Source organism: Pelodiscus sinensis, chromosome 4 (assembly GCF_052426305.1).
Source record: "Pelodiscus sinensis isolate ZL-2025 chromosome 4, ASM5242630v1, whole genome shotgun sequence".
NCBI classification, from domain to species: Eukaryota; Metazoa; Chordata; order Testudines; family Trionychidae; genus Pelodiscus; species Pelodiscus sinensis.
Genome location: NC_143055.1, coordinates 25,030,866 through 25,052,193, shown reverse-complemented (window position 1 = coordinate 25,052,193; position 21,328 = coordinate 25,030,866). Strand labels below are relative to the sequence as shown.

The 21,328-nt window shown below is 45.6% G+C and overlaps 1 protein-coding gene across 4 annotated transcripts in view; it reads right to left on the bottom strand.

The window, feature by feature from the left end:
- EVC2 (EvC ciliary complex subunit 2) overlaps positions 1–21,328 on the bottom strand; it is a 155,069-nt gene that overhangs the window by 9,489 nt on the left and 124,252 nt on the right. For all 4 annotated transcript variants that reach the window (XM_075930752.2, XM_075930753.2, XM_075930754.2 and 1 more), the window contains 3 exons: positions 17,902–18,129; positions 13,482–13,693; positions 8,432–8,519 (listed from right to left, as the gene is read on the bottom strand). In XM_075930752.2, coding sequence (XP_075786867.2) covers positions 8,432–8,519; positions 13,482–13,693; positions 17,902–18,129 — 528 coding nt within the window. The remainder of the gene's footprint in view (positions 1–8,431; positions 8,520–13,481; positions 13,694–17,901; positions 18,130–21,328) is intronic.

Below are 21,328 nucleotides of genomic sequence, written 5' to 3'. Positions count from 1 at the left end.
CAAGGAGGGCTTAGACTGTCCCTAGCTGTTCCCAGACTGAGGCCTGGATGGCTTGAGACAGGGATACCGAGACTGCCAGCATGAGAAATCAGTCCTAGGATGAGGAGGGAAAAGTGTCCTCAAGGACAGTGTTTTGAAGCCCTTATGTTGCATAGATGGCACATACATCCCCAAGGACATCATGGTGTTATGAAAGTCTTTGAGGCTATGCAACTTTGAATGAGTTTGTTCTACAAAAAGGCCCAACTGATCAAAGGGAAGATCCTGTTGGGCTTGCTGGACCTCAGGGATAAGGCTCAATGGTTAGAGCCAGGGAACACATTGCATGGCGATGCTGGAAGACAGAATCCACACTGCTGAGTCTACAGTGTCCAGAGAGGCCTGGAGTCAGGTTCAGAAACTGCCTTACCATTCTGGACCAAGGCGGCAAACTTATCCCAAGATTTTTGAGGGAGCAAATCCTTAATCTTCACCAAAGAATCCCAAGAGTTATACCCATAACAACTCAGAATAGCCTGTTGTTTTGCTATCTGGAGTAGTAATCCCCCTGTAGAGTAGACCTTTCAGACAAATAGGTCAGGATGCTTAATATCCTTTGACTTAGGTGCAAGAGCTTGATGGCCCTGATGCTCTTTTTCGTTCATCGCCTCCACCATCAGGGAACACAGTGGAGGGTGGGTGAACAAATATTCAAGCTCCTTGACAAAGTATTTTCCTTCTACTCCCTTAGACGTTGGGGGACTAGAGACAGGAGTGGGCCAGACGGTCTTTGTTGAGGCTAGGATAGACATGATAATTTGGAGGGCCACCCTGGAAGGGCCTTCATGAGCCAGGATGTTGACCATGGAGTCATCCTGTTCTATTACCTCCTCCACCTAGAGGTTAAGACTAAGGGCCACCTTATGGAACAGCTCCTGAAAAGCCTTATAGTCTATGGGGGAGAGGACCAGAGATGGGGGGGGGGGTGGCCGTCACCACCTTGTCTGGGGAATAAGATAAGCTACCGGGCGACCTGCGTTCTGTTCATCCCCTGGTTGGTCCTGGCTATGCTAGGCCCCTGGCAATGGTGTAATCAGAGGCATTGGATCTGGTGGCAGGGGGTGACTGATAGTCACTTTGGAGCCCAGGACTTAGAATTGGCCAACAGAGGGCCAGTGGGCCTGGTGGAATGCTCATCCAAAATTGCCACTATGGCGGCTACTGTGGGGGACTCACTGGTTCACAGAGAGATGAGGACCTGTTGATATCAACCAGCCTGGGGCCACAGAAGTTTCCTTCAGGAGAGATGAGGGGCAACCTGAGCGAGAAGGCCAACGTGTGGCTGTGCCAGCTACCACTGAAGGGGCAGTCAGTGCAGGGGTGTCGGGTGATCAGGCCTGCATCACTCACCAGACTGTGACCAGCATGGAGGCTGCATGCAGTGCATGGAAGATGCTGAGATGGAGACCAGCACTGGGACTGAGATCGAGACTAATATTGGGAGCGGGATTTGTGTCAAGAGCGGGACTGGCATGGAGAGCAATGACGGGAGCATCGTGACTAAAGCCAGTGCTCAGGTGAAGCCACGTGCACCAAAGATTGGAGCTGGATGAGGTCCGAGAAGGGCTTTGGTCAAGCTGATGGTGCATGTAGGAGCCAGGAGTTGGACGGTGCCATGAAACCCCTTGATGCCAGCCAGTGCTGGAATGGTTGGAGCAACAAGACAACTCTGAACCTGACCGGGATCTGCTCACCACAGAAGCCCTCAAGCAGGAATGGCTCCGAGAAGACCGGCTGCGAGAATGATTCTGTGAGTCATTCCGATGGTGCTCGATAGAGCAGTGTGGTCATTGCAAGCAGAGGGATGCTGGGGCTCGGGCAAGAGGGCCCAGCATGGCTGACTTCCCCTATGTTGTCTGGAGGGGAGCGGTAGGCCTGTCCCTAGAAGAGGACCGGGTCATCTCAACAGTACCCCTCGCAGCCTCTTCGCTTTCTCCCTTAGAGAGTCCAAGACGTCTGGGCTCAGGATGTGGGAGGAGTTTGGCACCTTCATGCCTCAGAGCCATGGAGGGTGTGGAGGCCGAAGGCGCTGCTGAGGAGGACTTGGCCTCTTTAGAAGGCTGTGCTGGAGAATGAGTCTGACACTGGGTGGAGGGCTTCGGGGCTCACCAGTGTTGAGATTCCTTCTTTGAAGCCAGTCCCTGGACTGACGGTGGTGCATTATGTACTAAAGCACTCAGTGCCACATCCTCTCTCTTCATGGTACTTGTGATGCAAGAGAGCCACAGTTTCAACAGCCATCACTGGTGGTAAGAAGGAACTGAAAGGTGTTTGGGTCGGCAGGGTCATATATAGTGTGCTGCAAGGGTTCCACTCCAGGGGGCTCCACGGCTGACCCAATGGGAAGTAGTAGGGTAAAACTTTCTGGCAGCCATGCATGTGGCACCTGCACATCTAACTGGAATATATTTGAGCAATCACTCAAAGAAGAAGCCTAATGATGTTAATTATTTCACTGCCTCTTGGATACTGCAAACAACCCCACCCCACCTCCTACTCCTTCTTGGGTGCCACTGCCAAGAGCTTTTTGTCCGCCAGGTCCAGCTGTCAAAATCCCAGCATGCACCTGACAATTTCAGGACAAAAATCTTTGAAAACCTGGGGCTAGATTCAAACAGCAACATTAAATGAATACCACAAAGGATGCTTCATTGGCCACTATGGAAGGAGCTAGTGAGGATGGAGGGAGGGCAAAACCATGTGTAGAGGGAATATCCCACTGAGTAACTGTAGCTATAATGTGCTATGTAAATAATAAGACCCCAGTTCTAACAATCCTTAACTGTCATTCCCTCTCTGTGTCCTATTCATATCCTTTGCCTGCTCACAATAGATATACGATAGTTACTCGGTGACAACTCCCATCAGTTATAAATGTTCTAAACCACCCTCCGCTACCACAAGCCTTGCTGCGATAATCCACCAGTCCTCAGAAAGGCAGCACCACTTATGCACTGTTTACCAGCATGTCTGTAGCAGATGCTGGAGATTAGTACTGAGGCCAGATCACATGCACAAGAAACCCCCAGGAACAAGTGAATACAGAACAGGAAAAACAGCCTAAATCAATTTATTTGTCCAGAGAGGATTCAAAATGTTGCAGCTCACACTTCTCTGTAACAGGAATTTTATACAGCTGTCTGGAAAGAATCTGCAGAAGAGTTCAGGCAAATGCAGAGTCTGACTATCTTTAGGATTCTCAAAAAGGAAGGCTTTGCAGAGTAGGCCTTTCTATCTTAAGAATGACATTCAATCCCCTTTTACCTACACTAAAAAAAACCCAAACACACACAACTCTCAATCCAAAATCAAAGACACAAAATTAAACTAGCAATCAATGAACCAGCATAACCATAACCCTACCCCAAGCAGAAATGTTAACCAGAAAAGGGAGAAGAGACAACGACTCCATGACGTCCTCCAGAGACTTTACCCGTTCTATCGGTTTTACACAGAAGATGCTCAGATATTGTGATGGTTATCAGTATGAAACTAAAAAATGGAAAAAAAAAATCTACCCTAAACTTTGTGTTATAATTTTGAACATTGTTGCCTCTTACGGAATCTTGCTAGAACCAATGAGGCATAAGGTAGGTATAAAGTTATATCAGTCTATGAACCACTATCCCCTTTCCCTAAAAGTGACAGGGCTTGAAGTAAGTCATTTAATACATATATATATATATATATATATATGCACACACACACACACACACACAGATGCCGAAAGTATTATGACTGAGTTCTTGGCTTTCATCTTCATCAGTTTACTCTTAAATGTTCTTAGTTGTATACTTTTTTCACACACGCTGACCCTTAACTTTCTGTATCAAGGCTCATTTGGATTGAAGCAAAATATGGTGTTAATCTTTAAGGGTACATCTACACAGCAACATTATTTGAAAATAACTGGCGTTATTTCAAAATAACTTGGTTTGCGTCTACACAGCAAGCAGTTATTTCAAAATAATGTCAAAACATTGTCAAACTGGAGGACTTCTTATTCCAACTCCTGTAACCCTCATTGTACGAGGAGTAAGGGAAGTTGGAGGAAGAGTGCTCTATTTCAAAATGAGTGCTGTGTAGATGCTCCTGATTTCAAAATAAGCCATTTTGAAATAAGATATGTAATTGACATAGCTCAATTTATGTAGTTTATTTCAAGTTAAGCCCTGCTGTGTAGACACACCCTAAAGTGCTGCAGGACTATTTGTTGTTTTTAAAAAAATTTCAATTACAGATTAACACAACTACTCCTCTGAAACTTTTGTCCTTTCCAAGTTGCTTTATAATGTGTCTGGGTTGCTCTTAGAAATCCAGCAAAATGCATTATAGGAAGCCAATAACTTCTAGCTGGCTGCACTGTTCATCTACTTTCTGGTGACGTACGATTTCAGGGGCAGCATCACAAAATTGTATCCGTGCGCCAAAACTTTCAGAAGAGTGTCATATTCTTTCCCTCTCCATTCAATGAGAGAATTAGTTACTGCTAAGCTACAAGACTCTTGATTCCTTTGGTCACTAGGATTATGAAGTATCTCTGTTTCCTCTTGTACCTCTTTTCTGATTTATACAGACCCCAAAGGAAAGACTTTAATCAGAAACATGTGGAAAATTCCTTTTAAAACTACCACAAGGACAAAACTGATTAGGGTAAAAGGTTTCCTTTGAAACAAACGAGAATCAGCAATAGCTGTGTTCAGCTACTGTTTGGGGGTTGTTTCTCCACTTTCAATCATGCATTAGGTGAATGCATCAACCTCTGCCTCTTCAAATGCCACAGAACCTGAACAAACACTCTATCAGCTATATAGATGCCTGGAGCTGGAGTGGAGACAATGTTTATCCAAACTCTGGTCCTTCCAGACAACAGCAACAGAGGAACAAAGTCTCAGAATATCCTAAAGCATTTCCCGTAAAAGGGAACATTTCAGGATAGGAATTCTTTTCTGTAAACAAGCTCTGGAATTGAGGAGCTGGCTTGTTTTGTGTTCTCCCTAATGATGCTTTTCTATGTATGCTTGATGACATGGCAAGATACAGGCCTGTAAGCAGGAATTTTTGTGGGGGGGGCAAGCTGTGGGAGAGGCTGATGGTTGCCCAACCCCCGTGGCCTTGCCCCACCCCCACTCCTGGGAAGAAAGGGGGAATCAGCCCCAGTTTTCCCCCCGCTGGCCAGAGGAAGGAGGCTGCTAGCACGCCGCCTCTGCTTTTCCCTGGCCGGCTGGAGCAAAAGGGAGGAAGGCTGGCAGTGTGCCACCTCTGCTTTCCCCCATCTGGCTGGAGCATAGAGGAGAGAGGCTTCTGCTGTGCACCACTTTTACCTTCCCCGCAACAGCCAGAGAACGGGTGAGTGAGGCTTCTGCAGTGTGCTGCTTCTATGCGCCCTTCGCACCCACCCTGCATATGGGTCTGAGCTAACACCAAGAGTGAGATCCTAGAGTATTATTCATCCTCTGGTTTTAGTGTTCCTGATCCACAGATCAAAAATGGTTTTCCCTGACCACTTAATTGCTAAATAATAAACTACATGATGGTAAACATGAGGCTCCAAACTATCTCCTAATTAATCTAAGTGTTTATCTGACAATAGCTTATTTAATGTCTTCAAATACAAGCAAGGAGTAGTAATAGTGGAACAATGGACATGTGCTATTTAAAGTTTGCACACTGTCCATAATTTGCAGCAACACCAGATGGTGCAGCATTAATATATAATAAGAAGTAGAAAAAACAACACAAAAAGAGTTCACCAAATGATGAATGGACATGACAAATACTCTACACCCATGGTCCCCAACACGGTGCCCGCGGGTGCCATGGCGCCCGCGGGGGCATTTCAATGCGCCCGCCAGGTGCTCGGGCCTGGCCTGGCCCCGGGCACATGGCATACAGGCGCTTGCGGGGGGAGCGCGTTTGACGGGGGGAGCGCCGGGCGCGTGGCACTCGGCGGGGGGCGGGGGGGAGCGCCGGCCCCGGGCACGCGGCGGGGGGGAGCGCCGGCCCCGGCCCCAGGCGCGCGGCGCTCGGCGGGGGGGGGAGTGCGGCACTCGGCGGGGGGGGGGGGTGCTGGCCCGGGGCGCGCGGCACTCGGCGGGGGGGCGGAGCGCCGGCCCCGGGAGCGCGGCACTCGGCGGGGGGGGGGGGGGGGAGTGCGGCACTCGGCTGGGGAGGGGGGGAGTGCCGGCCCCGGGCGCGCGGCACTCGGCGGGGGGCGGAAGCGCCGGCCCCGGGAGCGCGGCACTCGGCGGGGGGGGGGGGGGGGAGTGCGGCACTCGGCTGGGGAGGGGGGGGTGCCGGCCCCGGGCGCGCGGCACTCGGCGGGGGGGGGGGAGGGGAGCGCCGGTCCCGGGCGCGCGGCACTCGGCAGGGGGAGCGCCGGCCCCGGGCGCGCGGCCCTTGGAGGGGGCCCTGCCCCCGGGTGCGCGAGCCCTGGAGGGGACCCCGCCCCCGGGCACGCGGCTATGGGGGGGCCCGCCCCCTGGCGCCCAGCGGGCAAACGGCCACGCCCCCTGGCACCCGACAACCTCAAAAGGTTGGGGACCACTGCTCTACAGCATAAAGATCAGTGAAGTGCAAATAGATCTCAAAAGGTTCTATGAGCAAGTCTATATCTGATCTGATGGTTTATTTTCTCCCAATGTTTAACAGCGTTTGGTTTTATTTAGCACCTTCCATATTTAAGGAACTGTATCTGAAGCAGTTTTGAACAAACCACACAAAGGGTGATGCAACTTTTGCTCCAAGTCATTCTTGGAGGAAAAAATTGAAAGGGTGGTGTTGAGGGGTGGACCCTGCATCGGGGTGTGCCACCCTGGCTTGGGGTAAACTTCAGCCCTCCCTGGCCCAGCACCCCAAAGTACAAGACCCCTGGCTTAGGTGAAATACGGCCCTCGGGCCTAGTCCCAAAGTACAATGCCCCTGGCTTAGGGGAAATATGGCCCTTGGGCCTAGTCCCAAAGTACAATGCCCCTGCAGTCTCTACGGGTGGCGTGCGGGGTGGTGGGGGAGGTAGGGGAACGCGGACCCTCCCGCTCCACCAAGTCCCAGCCCAGGGCCCTGATGACAGTGAAGGTTTTCGCTGCCTGGTCGGCGGGGACGCCTGCTGCAACACGCAGTCCTCCGGAGGGTCCTTTCTCCGCCCTGGCTGTCTCCTACCTCTCCCCTTGCCGGGTGGGGCTCTCTGCAGGTTATTCCTCGGCTGCTCCTGGAGCAGCTTGGACGGTGAGCGATACTCCTGTGGGGGCTGGTCGGACTCCTGAGGCAGCAGCAATAGCGGGCTGGGTTCAGGCAGTGGTTTAGTTTGTTTCAGAGCTCTTCTCTGGCCTCTGCCTCTTCAGCCACACCCTTTCCTGTCTCCCTGCTTGTCTGGGTATTTATCCCCAGCCTGCAGCCTAAGGTTGCGGGGGTGGGGCCCCTTCAGCCACCTGGGTCAGGTGGACTCCTTGGGCTTGAGTGCGGGGCGGTGCCACCCCGTCACAGGTGGTTATATGGCTGAGACACTATGTATCAGAATGTCGATTATGAAATTTGTTTTGTAACTCTTACCTCTTTAGAGTTAAAAGGGAAGTTGCTAAGGTCAGGACTCTTAAAAAATACATCTATGTTATTAAACTTCTTACTTTTGGGAGCCCATTGTATTTTTTTCAAATTGGTTTTAATAATCTGTTGTGTATGAAAAATATTACAGAGTGAGAGCCCTCTTTAATAAGGATGGTACAGGTATAAGAGGGCTAAATTTCATAACACTGACTATATGCCTTTGCCTTGGCTTGGTAGGAAAATATGTGAAGAAGAGCTGTTCATTTTTCCATGCCATTTAAGCACAGATAACCAGCACGGGTGATGAATAACATTAGCTGTAGAGATGGTTTTGTGATGTAGCTGCTTGTTTATTTCTTCTTGAATGACTTTGTGTTTGTGTATGTGTGTGTGTAAAAAGAGTATGCTGCTTATTAACGTTCTCAATATTGCTGGAAAATAGTTACATCATATGTATACATTTCAATATAAATCTTCTGCTGCATCAGAAATCCAAACAGCAGCATTGTTCTAATACATGAAAACCCAGCTGCCTACACATAAGTAACATTGCCCAACTGAATAAAATGCAAACTGTATACAAACATGATAAACAATGGAAATTATTTACTACTATGGGCTAAATGAAACTACGCTTTGTAGTAAGCCAGAAGTAACTGAAGCCAATGGAACTATCTGAGATAGTAAACATCATGGATGGTAGTGATTCTTATTGGGACTGGACACCCCCAATTCATATGCTAGAGTCACAGATAGTAAACATATTGTAAACAGAAGCAAATGATATGATTACAACCAACTTTCTGTTCATTTAATTGATTTCCAGGAATTCATTTAATTACATACTTACCTGGCTATAAAGTGCCAAAAATGTATCCATTTCTATATTCTCCAGAAGATCTTCCAGAACCACATTATTCCATTGCTCTTCTCTTAGGCTGAAGGGAAAGAGGAAATTAGTATTATCTTCCCACAGGCATAGTATTTCATGGGATAAGAAATTAATTCATGTTCAAAATTCATCCATTCAGAAAACATTTTACTGGTAGATTTTGGTGAAAGATTTATTGCACACCTCTTTAAATAAATTAAGAATGCCATCCTTTTCCCCCTTTTACTCCAGAAGCCAGATCCTGCTGTGTTACTGTCCAACATATCTGATGATGACAGCAAGGCATCTCATGTTTTGCCATGGCTGCCTTGCCTAATCTACAAGGAATAAGGTTATGAATAAATATTACAAGGGAATGGGTAGGCTTCCACTGAAGATTAGGCATGGAGCTTGGCTGTTTCTTCAATCAGTTTTCATATCTCTCTCTCTCAAGGCATTTACAATCTTCAGCGATAGTTTCTCTCCATTCAAATCTGTCCTTGGTTGTGTCTTGCAAGCTATCTGTATGTATGCTGTGTGAGTTGATATTCCGTTTGTGCCTGACCGAAGTTTTCATGTTGATAATTCTTCCTGCATTTCTGAATTTCAGCTCACCAGAGGGGATGTTTTTCAGGAGGCTGTTAGCACCCATTCTGATGACATGGCCAGTCTGTCTAAGATGAGATTTAATAATCACTCCCTTAATGCTGTTTGTGCTTTAGAGATGTTAATGTTTGACACTTCTCCTTGCCAGCAGATCTTCAGAACAGAGTGAAGAGAGTGACATCTTTGAGACTCTTATCAGATCCTGTGCAGCAATCATGTGCAGCAATCATGGACTGCATGGGTAGAATATAAGAATTAAGGATGTTAAATATCAGTTAATTGATTAGTTGAGTAGTTGATGGAATTTCCTTGACTAGTCAATAGGCACTTCCGCATTCCTACTTGGAATTGTAGCGGAAAAGAGGAATGGGGAACTCCGCATGCAGCCCGGGCCAGTGGGAAGGCCTGCTGACTCCGGGCTGCACACAGCGTGCCAGCTTTGAAAATGTACAAGAGTCCACAGCAGGGTCTCTTGTGCATTTCAAAGCTGAAGTGCCCTCATGGAGCCTGGAGTCAGCAGGGGACTCCCCAGCTAATCCTGGGCTATGTGCGGCATTTCAGCGGAACCCTCAATCAGCTGACTGCACGTTCCGCGCAGCATTTCTCCAGAACCCAGGCTCAACTGGGGACTTCCCTGCCAATCCTGGGTTCTGTGCGGAGCTGGGATCAGCTGAGGAGTCCCCAGCTGACCCTGGGCTCCACGTGGCGCTGCCGCTTTGAAATGCCACCTCGGGTGTTTCAAAGGGGCAGTGTTACACAGCTGAGCCTTAAGTGCTGCCGCTCTGAAGTACTTCCTCCCCCTCCCCCTTTGCTGCCTCTATCTGATAGAGGCAGCAAGGGAGGGGGAATTGACTAGTTGACTGACTATCGGATAAGTATTTGCTTATCGGATAGTCGACTAGTCCTTAACATCCTTATTAAGAACAGTTCAGTTTGGATTTGGATGACAATCATACCTATGGCCAGTGAAGACAATGTTCTACTTCAGGGAGACTTTAATATCAGAGTTGTATAATAAAAAACAGGAGTCAGAAAAATGAAGAGCAATGGTCACTTGCTACTCAGAAAGTGTGCAGAGCACAAGTTACACGACTCAGCTCTGAAACATCTTTAACACAAGCAGATAGTGTATTCTCTTTTCCCTCTGGGTCCTTTTCAAAGGTTACACACACATATCAGGTTGTGAGTCTTCTCAGGCTAAGAGTTGTTAGAGAGAGGGAGCAGCTCACTCACAGCTGGTGGGTTTCTTTTTGGTCCAGACCCAAACCCAAAACCTGCTGCCTCCAGCAAGGATTCAGAAATTTTTCTACTTGCTATTTCATTAAAGGGCCTGCTGACAGGTTTGCTTGGACTTCTATCCTGGAACTGGAGGAAGGGTAATAAGCCACCTACCCACTACTTTTCATAGAATCATAGAGCTGGAAGAGACCTCAGGAAGTCATCAAGTCCAGCCACCTGCCCAAGTCAGGACCAATCCCAACTAAATCAACCTAGCCAGGGCTTTGTCAAGCCAAGACTTAAAAACCTCTAGGGATGGAGATTCCATCACCTCCCTAGATAACCCATTCCAGTACTTCACCACCCTACTAATGAAATAGTTTTTCCTAATGTCCAACCTAGACCTCTTCCACTGTAACTTGAGACCATTGCTCCATGTTCTGCCATCCGTCACTACTATGAACAGCCTTTCTCCATCCTCTTTGGAACCTCCCTTCAGGAAATTTAAGGCTGCTATCAAATCCCCCCTCACTTTTCTCTTCTGCAGACTAAACAAACCCAAATCCCTCAGTCTCTCCTCATAGATCATGTGCTCCAGCCCCCTAATCATTTTGGTCGCCCTCTGCTGGACTCTCTCCAATGAGTCCGTGTCCTTTCTATAGTGGGAGGTCCAAAACTGGACACAATACTCCGGGTGTGGCCTCACCAGAGCCGAATAAAGGGGAATAATCACTTCTTTAGATCTGCTGGCAATGCTCCTCTTAATGCACCATAATATGCCATTAGCCTTCTTGGCTACAAGTGCACACTGTTGACTCATATCCAGCTTCTCATCCACTGTAATCCCCAGGTCCTTTTCTGCAGAACTGCTACTTAGCCATTCGGTCCCCAGCCTGTAACAATGCTTCTGTCCCAAGTACAGGACTCTGTATTTGTCCTTGTTGAACCTCATCAGATTTCTTTTGGTCCAATCCTCTAATCTGTCTAGGTCACTCTGGACCCTATCCCTGCCCTCCAGAGTATCTACCTCTCCCCCTAACTTATTGTCATCTGCGAACTTGCTGAGGGTGCAATCCATCCCCTCATCCAGGTCATTAATACAAATGTTGAACAAAATCAGTCCTAGAACAGATCCTTGGGGTACTCTGCTAGAAACCAACCGCCATCCTGACATTGAGCCGTTGATCACCACCTGTTGGGCGCGACGGTCTAGCCAGCTTTCTATCCATCTTACAGTCCGTTTATCCAATCCATACGCCCTTAACTTGCTGGCAAGAATATTGTGGGAGACCGTATCAAAAGCTTTGCTAAAGTCAAGGTATATCATATCCACGGACTTTCCCATGTCCACAGAGCCAGTTACCTCATCATAGAAGCTAATCAGATTGGTCAGGCACGACTTGCCCTTCATGAATCCATATTGACTATTCCTGATCACTTTCCCCTGTTCCAAGTGCCTCAAAATGGATTCCCATACTGTGTTGTCTAGTGCATTAGTCTGGGAGCTGACCGTGTCCGTGAAGACAGAGGCAAAGAAAGCATTGAGTTATTTTAGCTTTTCCCACATCATCTGTCACTAGGTTACCTCCCTCATCCAGTAGGGGCCCCACACCCTCTCTGATCACCCTCTTATTGCTAATATGCCTGTAGAAACCTTTTTTGTTACTCTTCACATCCCTTGCTAGCTGCAATTCCAATTGCACTTTCACTTTCCTGATAACTCCCCTGCATTCTCGAGCAATATATTTATACTCCTTCCTAGTCATCTGTCTAAGTTTCCACTTCTTGTAAGCTTCCTTTTTCTGTTTATGCTCACCAAAGATTTCCCCGGTAAGCCAATCTGGTCGCCTACCATATGGGATGGTTTCTTCCTGTGCCTTCAATAAGGCTTCTTTAAAATACTGCCAGCTCTCCTGGCCTGCTTTCCCCTTCATGTAAGCATCCCAGAGAATCCTGCCCATCAGTTCTCAGAGGGAGTCAAAGTCTGCTTTTCTGAAGTCCAGGGTGTGTATTTTGCTATTCTCCTTTCTTCCGTTGGTCAGGATCCTACAATCTACAATTTCATGATCACTGCTTCCCAGGTTGTCACCCACCTCTACTTCCCCTACTAGTTCCTCCCTGTTTGTGAGCAGCAGGTCAAGTCCCTGGTTGGTTCCTTCAGCACTTGTACCAAGAAGTTATCCCCAACATTCTACAAAAACTTCCTGGATTGTCTGTGTACTGCTGTATTGGTCTCCCAACAGATGTCAGGGTGATTAAGTCTTTTACAGCAAGACACAGAAATATTCCTCTAGATCTCACTGCAGACTGGCCCTTAACAATTAAATTAAGCAATACAAATGACTCTTGAGGATTTACATACCCCAGACTACAAGAAGCCCAATCTGAAATTCCTGTTCTGGAAAGCAGAGGACAGGGCTCCCTTTGAAGCCTGTCAATGCCATTCAATACAAATCAGTCCAAATGACACCTACATAGTAGTGCAAAGCTCTCTCTCGTAGTACGGCATGAAGCTGAAGGCATATGGCTGGAGGTGTCTGTGATTTTATTATTTCAAAATCTCACCCAGTTTGCCATTTCAACAGAAGTGTCACAACACAATTTCTACATTAAAAAATACAAACTTTCACTTTTTTGTCATAGAGACAGCTTTTCTTTTATGCAGGCCACTTTCATTGTTGTAATGAACAATGGCCTCGTCCATTAGAACAATTTGTATATCTAAGCAATACTGACCACAGAAAAGTAAATTCAATGTGCAGCAAAATGGATGCAGGGCAGAGGTGGAATTGAAATTCAAGTGGTCTGCATTAATTGGAGATATTTCCCCAGAGACTGTGGCTTTCACAGTACTCCCTACTTTGTCTTTTGAGCTCGAGAGAGCTAGAACCAATCCCGGTCTCTTCCTTAATAATGTGGAATAGTAGCATCTAGCCCAGAAACAAGGATTGTAAAGTAAGGTGTTGAATTTCAAGTACACAGTCAACATATTTATTATTACTGAATGTGTATATTGTAATGATGCCCAGAATCCCCCAGCAGAGTAGGGAATTCTTCCCGATGACATAAATCCTTGCCCAGAAGTGTTTACTGAATGAAATTTAGCTTGTTGATTCTGTATAGTATGTTACATTCTCTGAAGATGGTTTGCCACAACTAGGATAATATACAAAAAGGCAGTCATGCTTTATACCAAAAAGCCTACCTTTGTTGAAGCAGATTCACTAATTGCTTACACTTATTCAGTGCCTGATGCAGCAGAGCAGACACCTGTCTGTCTGCAGGAATTTCTACAACTTCATCCAAAAGTCCTAATCCATCTGGAGTCCATCTCTGCCTATTCATTAGGTGGTGCTGCTGAGCTGTCTCCTGATGTAACATTTCATATTCCAACTTTCTGTCAAGTTCTTCAATCTCCTAGAGTTTGAAAAAGGGCAATGATAAGAACAATTCATCTTGGAAGAATAATTTTCATTTGGAGTCAAGAAAAAAGATGGTATCGTTGGCTTGCAATATTACTTAACTCTTTTCTCATTCTTTCCAATCACTTGTGATCACTACACTTTCCTGGTCATTGTGATGGCATCAATAAACATGACTAGTATGCAATGAGGATCAGAACAGTGCTTAAACATAATGGTAAATCTTGGTTGGAATGTACAATAGCTGTATGAGTGAGACTGAAACGTCAGGCAGCCTGAATTTAAAAGCAGTGCAAAGTTACTGAAACACAATGTGAAAATTCATGAAGAGAGTCTTTACTTAATAATTAATCAATTTAGTAATACTAAATAGGTTTCAAATTGCAAAATATTGACTAGTCCTCCTCAAAAAGACCCCAAAGTAAGAAAACAATATCTCTACAGTCAAACAAGAATGCTGCCTAGGAATTGTTTTAGGAGGCTTAGCTTAAGAGTGCCATTTTAAAAATCCTTGTCTTAATTGTGTAATTAATATGACAGACAGGGCAGCTGTGGAGTTAAGTCATTAGCCTAGGTTTCAGAAGGTAGGGTTCAGTTTCTGGTTCTGTCCTTCCTTTCAGTCCACGGTCAAGTCATTTAATATCTTTGTGCCTCTGTTACCCCTCTGTAAAGTAAAGAAGATAAATATTTTTTTCCTTACCCTTTGCTGGCTTTATGCTCTTAGACTAAGATCATGAGGACAAGGATCATCCCTAACTAGAGGTCTATATTCAGCATTTAATAAAACAGGGCACCGGGCACTCCCATAACACAAGTAATAATAAATTCAGAGTAACTGCCAGTGCGGGAAATAAAAACATGTTTGTTGATAGATTAATGAGGTTAACATACAACTAATCATTAATTTGTTCTACTGAACAGTTACATCTTCAGAGTTACAAATTATCAAGTGATCTGATGGTGATTTTAAATTAACAGGTTTCTAAGACTGTAAAAAAGCAGCAACAGGCAGGGAAGTTTATTTAGCAGTAGATAGCATATATAAACCAACTAAAAAACAGGTATCACAAGTACAAACAGTACAAACAGAAACTTCACCCCACAGCCTGGGTAAAAAACCTCTACATATCTGTGCTCTTTTCGCTCTTATCTATATCTCCAGCAGCCCTTTTTATACCCCTCCCTCTGAACAAGTAATGGGAAGCTGGAGTTAAATCTTTGTGTATTGGAAGAGCCCTGCAAATTCATGCACATCTGGTTCATATCCGCAGGTATCCGCATCTGCAGATATCAATGCAGCTATTCACAGCTTATTTTTGTGGATATACATGCAGATGTGGATACAAATTTTATACCTGTGCAGGGCTTTATGTAAAGTAGGGAAGTTAGTGAGTAATCGTTTACACAATTAACCGATAAGCCTAGGCTTATCAATTAAGCCTAACAGTTACCCACATCTCCTCCTGCTGCTTCTGTATCAGAGACAGCAAGGGGGTTGAGCTGGGAGCCAGCTCCCCATGTGTGCAGGTTCCTGTGGAGCTGCCCTCACTCCCACACTACCTCCCACAGAGACAGTAGTGTGGGGGCACATGGAAGCTACCTGCCCGCCCCGCGCTGCTGCCTCAGATAGAGAAGCAGCAGCGGGCGGAGGGTGAGGGGGGAGGAGGGAGAGAAGTGGAACCCAGTGCATGCTTGAAAGCCAGCTCCCCATGAACACTGACTCCCACAGAGTTGCCTGCCCCTCCACACTGCTGCCTCTCTATCAGAAGCTGGGGAGGGGGAGAGGGAAGACAGGCAGGAGCTGATGCTCATAGGAGCCGGCTTTTAAGCTCCTGCTTGCCCTTTTGCGTGTAAACGTGTAACTGCTACAAATTTCAGTGATTAAACGTTTGAACACACACACATGACCATTAACATCCCTAATGTAAAGGGGACCTGCTAGAATCTCCGCATCTTATTACACTGTTATAATTATCATTTTATTTGTATTTTTGCAGCGTTTAGGAGTCCCAGTCAAAGATGAGCACCCCATTGTTCTAGGTGCTGTACAAACACAGAACTAAAAGGTGGCCCCCTACTCCAAAGAGTTTACAGTATAACCCAAGAGACAGAGAGACTCTTGGAAAAGTACAAGGAAACAATGACATGTCATTGGTCAGCCTGACAGGCAGCCGTCTCAGCACAGGGGCAGCCTGTTATCAAGGCTTCACAGCAAAAATTTTCATACAAGTAGTAAACAAAAAAGGAAATTACTTTTAATGCTTTATCTGCACTGATCTTATTTCCTCTGGTCACTGTGAAGGCTATTACGGTTTCAATACAATGTTTCATTAAACAAATTCAGTACATAGAGCACATTTAAACTAGCATATTGTCACTTTAAGAAAGGCTCTCCAAGTGGGGATAGCATTACATTTTAAGGAGGAGCTTTCCCAGTGATATCTGTCTAATGATTCCTTCTAGCAAAAAGGTTTAACTTTAAAAGCCCATTCTGTTTGTTCTGCTTCAGTGCTCTCCCAATTCCTACTTAGTCACAAAAGGGAGACAAGCAAATACACACTTCCTTATGACTATACAGTATAGAACAAAAAACCCAACAGAGTTTTGAAACTGCCACTTATCTAATCTGCAAAAAATATGACAAAGGGAAGCAAAAGCTTTTTCTGAAGATTGTTATTCAATCTGCGTGTGCATGCACAAGAAAGAGAGAGCCAGAGAGAGACTGGGAATACTCTGTGTGCACAACTACAGGCAGTCCCCGACTTACGCGGATCCGACTTACGTCGGATCCGCACTTACGAACGGAGCTTTCTCGCCCCGGAAGTCGGGGCGAGAAAGCCCCGTTCGTAAGCTGCTCCGGTGCCCCTGGTCTGCTGGAGACAGTCTCCAGCAGACCAGGGGCACCGGGCGGGTTCCCGCGCTTCTGAGGCTTTGCCAGAGCAAAGCCTCAGAAGCGCGGGAACCGCTGCTGCTGCCCCTTGAGACCCGGTGCCTGTGGTCTGCTGGGGACCGTCCCCAGCAGACCACAGGCACCGGGTCTCAAGGGGCAGCAGCAGCGGTTCCCCGCGCCTCTGAGGCTTTGCCAGAGCAAAACCTCAGAGGCGCGGCACCCCGCTGCAGCTGCGGCTCTGCTCCCCGTGTCCCTGGTCTGCTGGGGGGGGGCGCAGCTAGTGTGCTCCCCCCCCCAGCAGACCAGGCTTTTGTTTTGGACTCTGGGGCAGAGCAGTTGGGGCGCTGCCGATTGGTCCTGCAGCGCCCGTGGGCACTACTGGACCAACCCGGCAGCACCCCAGCTGCTCTGCCCCAGGTCCTGATTCAGCCGCTGCTGGTCAGTTTCAGCAGCGGCTGAATCAGGACGTCTGGGGCAGAGCAGATGGGGTGCTGCTGGGTTGGTCCAGTAGCACCCCAGCTGCTCTGCCCCAGGCGTCCCCAAGTCAGCTTCTGCTGAAACTGACCAGCGCTGACTACAGGAAGCCCCAGGCAGAGTTGCTCTGCCCTGGGCTTCCTGGAATCAGCTGCTGATCAGTTTCAGCAGCAGCTGACTTGGGGAGCCTGGGGTTCTTAAGTTGATTCTGCATGTAAGTCAGAACTGGCGGTCAGTTTCAGCAGTGTCTGAATCTGGATGCCAGTTCCGACTTACATACAGATTCAACTTAAGAACAAACCTACAGTCCCTATCTTGTACGTAACCCGGGGACTACCTGTACTGAAATTTATCACATGGCTGTGAAACTCCTCACATAGCTCTAACTGCATCAAAGTGACAAACTTTGCAAGCCGATCATGAAAATTATTTATCAGTTTTCTCTCCAAGTTACTCCCCTGCCCTTTAGTGTTTGATCAAGGTAATGAAATGTTAGTTACCAATTAAAAATATTACTTCCTCTTTCAAAGTGGTGGTATTATATCAGTTGGGGCCTTTTGGTGCTACTATAATACAAATAATGAATATCTTTCTAGCTATAATATTCATATCTTCTGTTTAAACAGTATTGAAACTTTCTATCTGTATTTCTTTCACATAAAGCTGTCAGATATTTGCCCATAGACACACACCCTACCAAAACTAGACAAAGCAATAGAAAAAATGGCCACATTTTCAGGTGATATAAATCAAAATAGTTTGATCGCAGTCAAAAAAGCTACATCAACTTATGTTCCGGCCTAAGAAGAATTTACCCTTCTGAGAACCTTTTTACTTACAGGATTGTGTGCCTCTAAAATCTGGGTACATTCTGATTCTGACAGTGTTTTTGATGTGCTCATTTCTTCCAGAAGCAAAGCTTGTACATTTATGATAGCAGTGTAAATCTCCAATGTTTTGGACTTCTTATCAGTCTTTTGGAACTGTAAAGCAGCAATGCACTCTCCAAGTTTATTCTCCAATGAATGCAACTGATGCTCCTTTTCAAGCAACAAGTCATTATGAACCTGGAAAATAATGAAACACCAAATGTAGTTAGATTAACAAAAACATGATAAGCATTTTTAGGATTTTTTAAAACATAATTATTTGGCTGCCACACGATTGACAAGATATACAAGGAAATTATCTGGTGTGCGAGAGAGAGGGGAAGAGAGAAAAAGGGCAGTCTTTGCTTGTACATTATTCAATGGAATTGAAAATACCATTTATTTTGTTTATTATTTAACTGTGCAAATATTTGTAATCAATTGGTATTCTATTGTTTAACAGTGAGATTAAAACTGCAATCAATCACAATTAATTTGTTTATTTGCAATCAATGGATTTGAGTTACTCTCATGAGTAAATTGAGATTAATCGATAGCCCTATAGCTCAAGGAGATTTTTTATAATATAGCTAATTAATTCTATGTTGTTCAAATAAACATGATCCCCCTTCCTTCTCCCCAATAACACACTGTGTCGGATTGTCTCCTTTTGATGAATCCACCCCGCATGTTAATGCTAACGGGAATTACGCGTTCACATGAAAGGAGTCTATCAGCCTGATTCTCAACTGGTGTACACTGGAATAGTCTGAAGCCTAGTTAACTACAATAATTTACACCACCTGTGGCTATTGATCTATAACCCAGTTATCTCTGCACTAATGAACAGAGGCAATGAATAATTATTCTCAAACCTCATAGCAATATCCCCTGACTAGTTATGCTAATCAGAATCATATGAAACAATATAACCCATTCATCTTTTAAGAATAATTTCTCAGATTGTCACAAGGTTTTTCAGAGCTCTAAAATGGCACACACAGGTAATGCGATACACATGAATTTTTCTCTGGCATTATTAGTGGCAAGGCTGCTGTCAAGAGTGAATTGCATATCATTCACATTTTGCTATCCAATACATAGTGCTAAATTAAAAATGCGACTTGCAACCAAATCTTAATCAAGAGGGTTCACAAGACATTATGTAAATTTCCAATGAACTACATGACATGTCCTTGAACATAAAAGGAAGAAAGTTGCAAGCAGAAAATTCTTCTGACCATCACCAGTTTATTGAGTCCTATAGGTTACAGAGAACTGCAGACCACACCTACTGGTGTGAGAGGCCCAGCAAACAATCCATATTCTCAGCACCTTCTTCCTGGCAAATCAACGGTCTGCTGGCTGGGAACAATTGTGGCAGAGCCCTTCTGCTTTGGCTCCTGAGATCTCCTTACATACGGTGCATGCACTACGTGGGATTGTATTCTGCTGATGTCTGACTGTCTTTTTCATAGCACAGAAGGGGAAATAGCTCAGCAGTTGGTCTCATTCAACCACAATACAATCCCCCTCCCCAATTTTTCATCTTGAGATGACAGAGGAGGAGGCAAGTGAATGGGGAAAATAATGCTCCCTGCTGCCTCCTCCCTCCAAATTTATCTTGCAACGCCAGCATGGTAAAGGATAACACAGGATTGAGGAACTCCTGTTGGTTTTGAATAGCCATTGGTAGAAAATGGGAATGAAAGTGGAAGGGGTGAGAGCAAGGGGTGGAGTTCTATGGACAACTCTGAGCTGCTTCTAGTATCTGAAAACAGCAAAGGATCTCAGTCTGGGGCTATTTTTATGTCTCAGTTTGTATAAGTGCTCCTCAGACTACAGAAAAGTCTGTATATTTTTTGCAGAAAGGTAAGAAACCTGATAAAATGGAACTGAGGCCCTTTGTTCTCCACGCAATGCTTTCCATTGAAATGCTAATAACTTCACTATTTCTTTCATATCCTCACAATTCAGCAGTTCATGAGCATTCAGAGATATATACTGCATTACTTCACTGATAGGAAATCAAATAAAGATAAAAACTTCCACAGAACATCATGCAAATCAGGACTTTGATTTAGATTATACAAGACAGCCAATTCCATCATGAATCAGAATTTTTTTAGCATGTCAAAGTGAACTTCCTTTCAAAATTCAAAATGTTATTTCAAGATACTCTTATTTATGAACTAGCTAGGTAAGAAAAACCTGGATAGTGCCTCGCTTCAATACTGAAGCAAAAAAATTGAACATTTTCTCAGCATATGTCTACATTGCAATCAAACCTCTGGTTGTAGCAAACCTAGAGAGTTCTAACATAGTTAGCTCAAACAGAAAGTTAGCCCACGGCTGCATAGGTTGCAACATGGGTTTGGTATGTAACTAAGCAGCTAACGTATGGTACCATAGCTTCTCTGCTATCCATACCCATGCTAGCTAGAACTAAGCTAACTCAGGGGTATCTACATATGACGCAATGATGTAGCTTAAGGCCAAAAAGTACCATTACATCATCTAGTCCGACCTCCTGTATAGCACCACCTAGCAAGTGCCCACTAACACAACAAGTGAAATGAAACCAGAAGTATTACAACTCACATGAAAACAGACTATGACATGCCACACAGAGAGAATAGGGGAGGGTATGGTGCATCAGAGGCCAAGGCCGTAGCAATAATAAAGAAAAAATTATGAGAGATATACCCAGATAATCCAAGTAAGTGATCCACATTACTGTGCTGAAGAGGGAAGCACAAAGATCCCAAGCTGACTTCAGAGAAAATTCTTTCCCGACCCTACCTGTGGAGATCAGTTAGGCCCTGAGCATATAAGCAAGAACCACCCAGGCAAGTGCCTAAGAAAGAGAATGAATGCTTGTTGCCACCTCAGAGGCCTGCTCCCCAGTGTCCCTGATGCTTCTGAGGAAGGAGAGAAAAGAAACTTGCCCAAAATACATGCACCGTTTGGGGGGAGGGGGTGGAGGAGAGGAGGGAGGGAGGTATTGACCTTCCAGATGCCTGCAAGTGGCTGGCTGAAACTCTGAAGCATGAGTTTTAGGAAAAGGATATAAACCAGAAGTGAACCTGAAGGCTGCTGAACCCTGCTCCCTCCCATCACACATTACCCTATCATACAATTACACGGAAAACTGTGTCCAACTCTCTGAAAACTAATAAAGCTGTTTGGCCTCCACAACTCCTATTGGGAGGCTGTTACAGAACTTCATCCCTCTGTGGGACAGAAACCTAATTTCCAGCCAGAATTTGTTCAGGCCCGTTTTATATCAATTTGTCCCTGTAACAGCATTGCCTTTAACTTAAAGATTTCCACCCTGTCTGGTATTTAACCCCCTCCCAATGTATTTATAGAAAACAATCATATCCCACCTCAGTCT